Source organism: Oryctolagus cuniculus, chromosome 10 (assembly GCF_051225735.1).
Source record: "Oryctolagus cuniculus isolate XC-2025 breed Fujian yellow rabbit chromosome 10, ASM5122573v1, whole genome shotgun sequence".
In the NCBI taxonomy this organism is placed as follows: domain Eukaryota; kingdom Metazoa; phylum Chordata; class Mammalia; order Lagomorpha; family Leporidae; genus Oryctolagus; species Oryctolagus cuniculus.
The window spans coordinates 110,936,512-110,947,620 of record NC_142876.1 but is presented as its reverse complement, the minus strand read 5'-3'; the positions used below and the strand labels follow the sequence as shown (position 1 = coordinate 110,947,620).

Here is an 11,109-nt window from a genome sequence, read left to right as displayed (position 1 = left end):
TAAGAGTTTTTCCTGGCTCTTTTTCATAGCATCCTATTCTTGTTGTACTTATTCAAAATCTTTTTTAACAGCTCCAAGGAATTATTCACTTACCATACCCATGTAAACGGTACAATTCAGTGGCTGTTAGTATATTCACAGAGTTGTGCACCAAACACCGCAATTAACTTTAGAACACACTTACCACTCATAGCAATGAGCAATGAGCCCTTAGCCATTACTCCCTAATCCCTTCCCACCCTCCACCCCCACAATGTCCTGTCTACCCCCACAGCCCAAGGCAACCACAAACCTGCTTCTGTGGCAACAGCCTCTGGCTCCAACATACGATTTCTGGAATCTGTCATCAATTAAGAACTTTTAAGGGATAAGAAATTATGAATTAGACTATCTCCTGTCCTAAAAGGTACACATGGAAGAAAAAGATAAACATTGCTGAAAAGAATGAAAAAGATATGCATGCAAATATCAACAAAAGCAGGCCACAGTGATACTTGATAAAGATAGGATTTAAGGGTAAAAAGTAGGACAAAGAAGGCATTTCATGGCAAAGACTTAATCCATTAAGAGAGTGTGAGTCATCAATTTCTCTGTGCTTAACAACCTTGGAATGTTTTTATTTGTTAGTAATGCTTTTGCTGCAAGTAACAGCAAACACACCTAGAGCTGGCTTAGACAATGAAGGGCAGGCGCCAGTGATGTGCTAAGCCTCCACCTTCCGTGTGGGCGCCGGTTCAAGTCCCGGCTGCTCCTCTTCCGATCCAGCTTTCTGCTATGGCCTGGGAAAGCAGTAGAAGATGGCTCAAGTCCTCGGGACCCTGCACCTGCGTGGGAGACCCGTTAGAAGCTCCTGGCTTCTGGCTTTGGATCAGCATAGTTCTGGCCATTGCTGCCATTTGGGGAGTGAGCCAGCAGATGAAACCCCCTCCCCCTCCCTCTCATATAAAATCTTAAAAAAAAAAAAGAAGGGCCTTCACTGGACCACAACAGCCCAGAGACAGCAGTGTTCAGTGAGGTCTGATCCGGGAGTTCAGTGATGCTCCTGGAGATACAAGTTTTTCTCTCTCCCACCCTCGCTCTCAGCTCATTCGTTCTACTACATGCAGTCTCTCCTCGTGGTCAAATGCTGGCAGTAGCAACTGGAATCCAATATTTCCTCACTAACAAAGTATCTCTCCTGGGCTAGATTTTTCACAGACCATCCTACGTCCTGTGACCATACTTGGACCAATTGGTGCCATGAGGGAAATGACAGGGACTGGTCGACTTAGATGTGGCTCACGCATAAGACTCTGAAATCAACTGGAGCAAGGGGAAGGCATTCCTCAAATACTTGAGATCATCATGACCAGAGAAGCCATATTTTTGGTCTATAATGCATTTTATTTTTAAAAAGATTTATTTATTTACTTGAAAGTCAGAGTTACACACACACACACAGAGAGAGAGAGATAGAGAGAGAGAGAGAGTCTTCTATCTGCTGGTTCACTCCCCAAATGGCCGCAATGGTTGGAGCTGCAGTGATCCAAAGCCAAAAGCCAGGAGCTTCTTCCTGGTCTCCCACGTTGGTGCAGGGGCCCAAGGACTTGGGCCATCTTCTACTGCTTTCCCAGGCCATAGCATAGGGCTGGATCAGAAGTGGAGCACCCGGGACTCGAACCAGTGCCCGTATGGGATGCCAGCACTGCAGGCGTCAGCTTTGCGCACTACACCACCGCGCCGCCCATTATAACGCATTTTAAACTTTGCAGTAAAGGAGCAGCACCAACAGCGATACAAAGTCTTCTCCATTTGGAGATGTGGTATGCCTTGTATGTAACTGCAACATTAAAGGGACAGTTAAAACCAATTAAAATTTTAAAACGGGTTTAAAAACGTTTATTAAAAGCTACTTATAAATGACAATGAGAAGTAACATAAAAACTGCGAGGGGAGCCAACGCAGTACATAGAGGAAAATTCATAGTTTTATAAAGAACTCATCATTTGCAAAAAAAAAAAAAGTATAAAGATGATAAGGTCAGTTCTACTTTCTTCGTGTCCTCAAAATCTACCAAAAGAATGGAGAGTACAGTATTAGTTTTAGCAAAAGTGCGGCCCCCGCCCCGTGTTAGTCCTCCTCCGCCTCCGTTTTCTCGGCTGTGGCATGGGGCAGCAGGGCCTTGAAGCTGAGCACAGCCCTGAGGGCGCCGCTGCTTCCCCCCGGGCCGGAGACCACGGGCCAGGGTCCCTCCTGAGGGTGGCCGCAGCCTCCCAGCGCGGTAGGGAACGGGTCGGGGGCGGGACACAGCGCAGGGACCGCGTCTGAGAGCCGCACGGCTCTGCCCCGGCGGGACGCAAACTGTCTCCTGGACACGGACAAGTTCCCCCTAAGGAGGCTGGAGGGGCCTGCCGACCACCTGGAGTGGAGGGCATCGCACAGAGGCCACCTTTGGGCGCCGTCACGGGGACTCGGCAGTCTCAAGACGCGCTCTCTGGCGACCGGCAGGGCGGTTAGCAAGTGGGCGGCGCCCGGGCGGCCTCTCCCCAGCGCGGCGCGCCAGGGGGCGGGGCGGGGCCCAGGCGGGGCGGAGCCATGGGCAAGGGGGAACGAGGGGCGGGGCGGGGTCGGAGGCGGGGTCGTCAGGAGCAGGCGGCACGAGGGGGGCGGAGGCGGAGCCAGGGGCGGTGCGCCAGGGGGCGAGGCGGTGTCGGGGACGGGGCGGTGCCGGGGGCGGGGCGGTGTCGGGGGGCGGGGGTGTGGCGCGAGGGAGCGGCGTGGGCCGGGCGGTGCCAGGGCGAGGCGGCACGAGGGGGTGGGGGGTCAGGTGCGGGGCGGTGCTAGGGGGTGGGGTAGCACAAAGGGGCGGGGAGTGCCGGGGGGGCGGGGCGGTGCAAGCGGGCAAGGGGTACCGGGGGGCTGGGAGGGGCCGTGCAAAGGACGGGGCGGTGCCAGGGGAGAGGGTGTGGCGTGAGGGAGCCTGGTGGTGTCGGGGGCGCAGCGGCTCAGGTGGCGGGGATCGCAGGGGGCGGGGCGGCTCCGGGTAGGCGGGGCGGCGCAAGGGGGCGGGACGCGGTCAGGGGGCGGGGAGCGCCGGGGAGGGGCGGGGCAAAGGGCGGGGTAAGGGGGCGGGGCGGTTCCGGCGCGCGGCTCTTGGCCAGTGCGGGGCGTGGACAGCGTGGGCAGCTATCACGGCCCCTCAGCCGCAGTCCCGGCACCGCGCCTCAGCGATCGCCCTCACCTCAACTCCTGAGTAGCCCCGGCCTGCCCGGGAGCGAAGTCGACGCCCTGGAGCCGCCTCCGCCGCCGCCGCCTCCGCCACCGCCGTCGCGGGCGCTGGCCTCTCCCGGGCCAGGGAGGGTGGGCGTCTCGCCCAACCGCCGCCTGGACAGCGTCCGCGGCATGCCCACGTCCTCGCCTCCGGGGCGCCGCGCCCGCGTGCTGTCCCCCGGCACCAGCCGGCCGTCTTCCGAGGCCCGCGAGGAGCTGCGGCGCCGCCTCCTGGAACTCATCGAGGGCAACCGGGTGATGATCTTCAGCAAGAGCTACTGCCCGCACAGCGCGCGGGTAGGCGGCCAGGGGCCGGGCGGGCCTCCCTGGGCGCAGGGCCCCTCCCTGGGGGCCTCCCGCCCGGGTTGCGGCCCCGGGTTCCCGAGTGCGTGGGGCGGGAACGCGGCGGAGTCCGCCTGCTAGGCCCCTGGGCTCGGTCGGACAGTCCAGGCCCGGCCCGCCGGCTCGCCCCGTCCCTCCTAGCGGCATGGGCACCGGGTGGAGGGAGAGGCGCCGGTACGTTTTACTCCGTTCCTCGGCTGCTGTCCAGGGGCCTTGACCGCGCCCGTCAGCGGCCAGGGAGGTCGTGGGTGACCTCAGGCTCGTGGCACGTTTCCTTGGCCTCTCGGGGCCAGCAGGGGGCCCGGCCTGGTCTGGACAAATGTACTCGGGTTTAAAGACAACGCGGTTGGAAATGAACCTTTGGCAGAGAATCCCACCTGCAAGGTGGGAACCATCGGAGTTTTGAAATTTGTTCCATGTAATTAGGAAGTCTGAGGACCGATACAAACGTTGTGTTAAGCTCAGGAAATTATAGGCTGTAGTTTCATATTTGGACTTTACTCCGAGACACGGATTCATGCGTGCACATTTTAATGTTTTAAATAGAGTTACAGAGAGAGGGAGATACAGAGGGAGTTACAGAGAGAGAGAGGTCTTCCATCCATCCACTGGTTCACTCCTCAGTTGGCTGCAACGGCCGGAGCTGTGCACATCCAAAGCCAGGAGCTAGGAGCCAGGAGCCTCCACTGCTTTCCCAGGCCATAGCAGAGAGCTGGATTGGAAGTGGAGCTGCTGGAACTCAAACTGGTGCCCATATGGGATGCCAGCACTGCAGGTGACGGCTTTACCCACTACACCACAGCGGCGGCCCCACCTTCTAGTTGTATTTACAGGAGTCACTGTGCACTTACTCCTCATGTAGGATCTCGGTCCTTAATGTGTTGTACATTGTGATTTAATGCTATAACTAGTACTCAAACAGTATTTTTCACTTTGTGTTTCTGTGTGGGTGCAATCTGTTGAAATCTTTACTTAATATATACTAAATTGATCTTCTGGGGGAAAAAAAGCTGTCCTTTATAGAAATGCCAAGAGATGAGACGTGTCCGTCCACTGAAAAATCACTGTATTAGGCACATACTGTGTTGAATACATAAATAGTCTTAATCATTCTCGTCGAACCTCTGCTGATACAGAAAGTCCTAGGACACATGCTTCTCCATCCCGCGTGTGTCAGCACTTCCGATAACGTAGTCCCATTACATAATTTGACAGCTCTGATGACTGGATTTTTTAAAGACAAACGTTTGCCCTCCGTACTTGTCTTGGGGGCGAGCCTTGTGCCAGTGGGTGGCGTTAAGATATCTGCTTCTGCCTGGACAGCAGACCTTCCAGCACCTCCCTGGGTGTTCTTCTTGGCTGGCAGGGCAGCCTGCTTTCCTCCACGTATTTCTTTGTATGCGACCACTCTCTGAGCGGGCTGTGTGGTGTGTGCTCACTGCTGTGATTTGGATGCGGGTTGAGTGTGTCGCCGAGGTTGGTTCCCGGTGCAGCAATGTCGAGACGTGGGGCTTTGGGGGAAGGTGGGTAGGTCCTGGGCACCAGCCTGCACAGGATCAATGCTGATCTCTGCTGAGAACGAGTGCCATCAAGCGAGAACGGTTGTCTCGGCTTTCTCTCTTGCTTGTCGTGTGATCTCCCACTATTATGGTGCCACCTGTCAGGGGGCTGTCATGTACTGGTACTATGCCCTTCAATCTCTAGACCTTTATCTGGTACCCAGCCTCAGGTCTACTGGTGTAGCAACACAAAATGGACTCAGAAACCCACAATCCTCGGAAATAAAAAACCTTAAACAGTGCATTCCAGATAGGACCTTACTCTCGCAGTCAGAAAGTGATATTGGGTCTTTGGCTGCTCGTGTCATTCAGCAAGTGTTGTTGGATGCGGCATCTGTAGTGGGGACACAAATGTGAATGAAGCTTGGTCTAGCCTCCTGGGCTCTCGTGTGCAGAAAGAAGAGCATGGGAAAAACCAGCGGGGGTGAGGGATAAAACTGTAGTTTTCACGGAGGATCAGAACCATGTAAGAAAATGAAATGTAGCCGGCGCTGCGGCTCGCTAGGCTAATCCTCTGCCTTGCGGCGCCAGCACACTGGGTTCTAGTCCCGGTCAGGGCGCCGGATTCTGTCCTGGTTGCCCCTCTTCCAGGCCAGCTCTCTGCTGTGGCCAGGGAGTGCAGTGGAGGATGGCCCAAGTGCTTGGGCCCTGCACCACATGGGAGACCAGGATAAGTACCTGGCTCCTGCCATCAGATCAGCGTGGTGCGCCGGCCATGGCGGCCATTGGAGGGTGAACCAACGGCAAAGGAAGACCTTTCTCTCTGTCTCTCTCTCTCACTGTCCACTCTGCCTGTCAAAAAAAAAAAAAAAAAAAAAAATAAAGAAAGAAAAGAAAATGATACGTAAGCTGGACTGTGCATCGTTGGATGTGTTTGGGTAAGGAAGGGCATCCAGCTAAGGGATTAGTAAAAGCAAAGATAGGAGATGATAAAAGGGAGATAGTGTGACTGAACATGGGCTTTGTGGCAGGGGAGCAGGTGAATTCATTGGAAAATGGATGGAAGTTTAGTCTGGAATTTGAATTGATGATAAATGCAGGCTTAAGGATACAGCAAAGAGAAGTCATCTTAGACTTGTGAGCAGGGTCTGACTCGTGATTGAAATCTGAGTGTAGTAGGAAAATAGAGTGAGCGTAGAGGCAGCCGCAGTTGGGAAACCACAGGTAAAGCACAGCTAAGAGGTAATGACCCCAACTCAACAGTGAAGACGATGGCTGGAAACTGCACCCACCAACCAGCAGCTCCTCACGGCCTCCTGTCTGGTCCCTGGAGACCAGCTTGCTGCTTTCTGTCTGTTGATTTGACAGCTTCAGGTACCACATAGCTGCAGAATCATACCACGTTTGCCCTTTGATGCCTGCCTTATTTCACTTAGCATAACGTGCTCAAACTCAGGGTGCACCCATGTTGTAGCATGTGTCAGAATTTTCTTCCCTTTCGAGGCTGAGTCATAGGCCACTGTCTGTATATATAGTTTGGCTTCTCTGTTCATCCATAAAGGAACACTTGGGCTGCTTCCACTTTGGGGGCTGTTGTGAATAATGCCACTATGGACATACGCATACTAATATCAGTTTGAGTCCTTGTTTCCAATTAATTTAGGTCTACATCTAGAGATAGAGTTGCTGGATCACAAGAGATTCCTGCCATCATTCTGTTTTCCTTGGTGGCTGCACAGTTTTACCTTCCCATCAGCAGTATGTGAGGTTTTACCTTCCCATCAGCAGTATGTGAGGGTCCAGTTTCTCCACATGCTCTCCAGCACCTGGCGTTGGGATTTTCACAGGGACTGATTTGGATCTGTAGGTTGCTTCCGGTACTGTTGATTCATTACAGATACAAAGTCTTCCAGTTCGTGAACATGTAACACCTGTTTAACGGTGTCTTTAATTTCTTCCAGCAACATTTTGTAGTTTGCGGTGGGAGTCTCACTTACTTGGTTGTTTATCCTTAATTCTCCTGCTGTTGCAAATGAAATTCTCTTTCTGATTTTCTGTTTGGATTGTTTATTGTTAAGATGTAGAAAAGCAGCTGGTTTTTGTGTCTTGATTTTTGTACCCTGCAACTTTTGCCAAATGTGTTTATTTTAACGGCTGGTGTGTGTGTGTGTGTGTGTGTGTGTGGAATCGTTAGAGTTTTCCACACTGAGGATCATATTGCCTGTGGACAGAGTGAATTTTACTGACTTTCCTGCCTTCCTGTTCCGGCTGGGACCCCCAGTCCTGTGTTGCACAGAAGTGCTGGAAGCTGGTCGCCTTGTCTTCTGCCCCATCTCAGAGAGAACGCTTGGCAGTCTTTGACCCTCAGGAGCGATGTGAGCTGTGGGCTTTTTCATTTGTGGTTTCAGTATGCTGAGGCAGTGTCCTTTGGTCCCAGTTTGCTGGGTGTTAGGATGTTCGGGCCTCTCTGCTCTCCCTCCTTTGTGGGAGGGAGTGGGGCCGAGGTGGCTGCCTCCTTGATCATGGAGGAGGGAGTGGTGTGAGGGTGAGTAAAACCCCCAAGATTTCTGTTACTTAATTAATTAATTTTTCTCTGATGGGCAGAGAGACAGAGAGAGGCAAAGGAAGAGCTCTCACCCACTGGTTCACTTCCCAGATGTCGGCACCAGCTGGAGTTAGGTCAGGCCCAAGCCAGCGGCTGGGAGCTCCATGCAGGGCTCCCACACGGGTGTCAGGGGCCCAAGTCCTTGATCCGTCACCTGCTGCCTCCCAGAGTGAGCATTAATAGGAAACTGGGATTGGAGGTAGGACCAGGGCTTGAGCCAGGCTTTCTGAAATAGGAGCATCCTGAATGGCATCTTTTTTTTTTTTTTTCATTTTTTTTATTTTACATTTCTTTCTGCTAAGGTTTTCTTTTGGATGATAGGTTGTGTCGTACTTCCTTCCTCTTGTTCAACACAGTCTCCTTTAGTTCTGTGCACTCACTTATTAGCGATGGCTGCTTTGTTAAGTAGGAGGCCTTCACTCTCAGAGGAGGTTTCTATTCCTGTTTTCCTGGGGATAGGTTACACTTTGTGTTTCTTTGGCCGTGCGTTTTGTTGTTGTTGAAAATCGGGCGTTTTGCGTGATAAATTTTAGTACCTTTGGGTACTGCGTTTGCTTGTTTATGTCCCTACACCGGAAGGGCTGGGTTACTTTAGGGAAGCTTAGTTTCTCCCCAAGATGACGCCACTCAGGTACAGCGTTGAGTTTGCACAGCGGCCCTGGAGTGGCAGGGGCCCGGGCCAGGCCCTTCCCTGGGTGTGGATGTTGACTGTGTCTCTCCCGGCCCCACATCCGCGTCGTAGAACTGCAAGCCGATTACTGGTATTTCTAGCAATGCCTTGGGTGTAAATCGCCCCACACTGATGCACTGAAATCTGAGGCCCTTTGCAGGCTGGTTTCCGAGGGAAGCCCGGGAGGGCTGTGCTGTGCCCTTCCCTTGTTTTCTCTGGCGGCCCAGCTCCAAAGGGGTCCCCAAGCTGCCTCTGCATTGCTTCCACGGAACCCCGTTATTTTCAGGAGTACCTTTAGGCTTGAATGTCCCTCGAACTGACTTAGGGTCTGCCCATTCCCCTGCCCCAAAACTGGGAGTGAGGACAGAGACTGCTTCTCTGGGAGCGACACTGTGCTTTACGGGAGCAGGGTTCTGGACGGGGACATCGTCTCTTGTCCTGCTGGTCACCTATCCCAGCCCGGAACCTCATCTTCCAGGTGCGTTGGGGTGAGGTTGGTCAGGTTCCGCATATTTTCCTTAGATCTCTGAGTGGGGGCTGGGTGCGTGAAGAGAGCTCCTGTGTTGCTGGCCGTGCTGGGCAGGAGCATAGCCATCGTCATCCACGGCTGATGGTGGGGTATAAGGCTGGGGCATCTGTTGACCGGGAGCTCGGGGCGGAGGGCCTGTGTTCAAGGCCACGTCCACTCGAAGTGGAGCTCCTGCCAGGCTGATCTGGGGCGGGACAGGGCAGGGCCGGCCAGGGTGCAGGCTGTGCCTCCCATGCCAAACTCTCCCAGTTCTTACTGAGATTTAGTAGACTTTGTTAATTCAATGTTTTTACTTTCCTGAATCCCCTTAGGAAATGTCTGGAGACTTTTAAGTAGTTGTTTATGAATAATTTCCACCAGCTGTGGATGCTTCGCCAGGGTTCTGTCTTGAGGGCTGAGGGCATTAGTGATGTGGTGAGAAGTGGGTTTTAAAAGGCCACTGCGCCTGCAGTTTTCAGAACTGGAGGGGACAAAGCTGATGCAGAGAGAACTCTGAGGATGTCGCCGAGAAATTCCAGTGGGGAGTGTTGGTGGCTGCAATTAAGATAGTGGAAGCAGGAAGATGAACCCGTAATCAGGTGGCTGGGGAATTCGTGTGGGGTGGGTAAGTGTTATCTGAGCGAGAGGCATTGCAATGGTGGCTAATCAGAGCTTTGCAAGTTGTTAAAATGCAGAATCTGTCCAGTCTGGGTTCCGTGTGCCTGCGTACATCCTGGGAGATGGCCGCCCTGCCTTTCCTCGCAGCTGGTGAATGGTGCTGCGGTTAAACTGTGAATTAGTTCCCCCTCCCGGAGGGCAGAGGTGTACCTTGTTCATTGGTTCATCTCCATTAGTTAGGACAGCGAGGACCCAGTGTAGGTGTTTGGTGGCTAAAAAGAGGGTGAATGATTTAAGGACGGTTGAAAGGAAACATGGAGGAAGAGCAGTGTGCAAGGAGGTGAGCTGCGTGTGGGATAGCCAGGTGCCCGTCTTGGGTTCAGACGAGAGACTTGGGTGAATGGTATAGATTTGGGAGTCAAAGGGAGACTGATGATGTTTAAAAGGTGGGGTGGGGGGCACAAGGAATAGGCTGAGGTTCTTCTGGGACAACGTGTAGAGCAAAGGAAAAACACCTGAGACTAGAACTCAGGTTCATAAGGAAGCTTTATTTTGGACACTGCTGTCCCTCTTCCCACATTCCTAACTGTTGGATGTTTTGTGAGAGTGAAACTTGGGAAATTTTCGTTACAGGTTAAAGAGCTCTTTTCTTCTTTGGGAGTGGACTATAATATCCTGGAACTTGATCAAGTCGGTGAGTAGAGCCTTTGGTACGTGCTGTCTGTGGTAAACACCAGCAAGGACCACTTTCCTTTTCTCTGTCCTGCTTGCGTTGCTCTGGTCTCTTCGGGTTGGAGGAGCCATTTTCGTCTGCTTTCAACCAGGCAGAGAATGAACCTTTATGACAAAGAATTGACGTAAACTTTCTGGTTTCTATGTTTCTCATGTTGGAGGGAAGGGAGTGAGAGGAAGATGTACAAGATTCTAACCTGGAAGTACGTGAGGCACTTATGACGTAATCTGCCAGCTTTGTGGCAACATAGACTAAGCCGTAGTAGATGGAAAAGATTCACTCCTGTTGCCTGATTTTGCTACGTTAATATCTTTGGGTTTTGAATCCTTGGTACCCAAACATCTGATATTTATTGTACACTTCACGCATGGTGAATAAAAATGTCTCTCTGCCTTCAGAGAACCTCACTGCTTCATTATTTGTTTAAGTTTTATTGGTTTATCTTTATTTATCTGAAAGGCACAGTGACAGCACATACAGTGCCCTTCCATCTGCTGGTTCACTCCCTCAATGCTCACAACACCTGGCCCGGCCAGGTCAAAGCCAGGAGCCTGGAACCACACCTAAGTCTTGAGTGACAACTCCCCAAGTACGTGAGCCATCACCTACTGCCTCCTAAGATGTGAATTAGCAGACAGTTGGAGGCAGGAGTTGAATCCAGGTACCCCAACATGGGATGTGGGCATCCTAAGGGGTGACTTAGACTCTGTGCAATAATGCCATTTGGGATATGAACCAACAGTTGGAAGATATCTCGGGGCTGGCGTTGTGGTGTAGGGGGTGAGGCCACCACCTGTGGTCCCGGCATCCCATAAGGGCACCAGTTCAAGTCCCAGCTGTTCCGCTTCTAATCCAGCTCTCTACTGTGGCCTGGGAAAGCAGTGG

At 52.7% G+C, this 11,109-nt stretch overlaps 1 protein-coding gene across 5 annotated transcripts in view; it reads left to right on the top strand.

Annotated features, from left to right (window-relative positions):
• Positions 1 to 3,118: 3,118 nt before the first annotated feature.
• Positions 3,119 to 11,109, top strand: part of TXNRD3 (thioredoxin reductase 3) — a 52,276-nt gene continuing 44,285 nt past the window's right edge. For 4 of the 5 annotated variants that reach the window (XR_016214401.1, XM_017343706.4, XM_089305593.1 and 1 more), the window contains exons 1-2: positions 3,245 to 3,546; positions 10,125 to 10,185. Coding sequence is in view for 4 of the 5 variants with exons in the window: in XM_017343706.4 (XP_017199195.4) it covers positions 3,382 to 3,546; positions 10,125 to 10,185 (226 nt within the window). In the remaining variant the exon portion in view is untranslated. Of the gene's footprint in view, positions 3,547 to 10,124; positions 10,186 to 11,109 lie in introns of all 5 variants that reach the window. The other variant, XM_070050000.2, reaches the window with a different exon arrangement.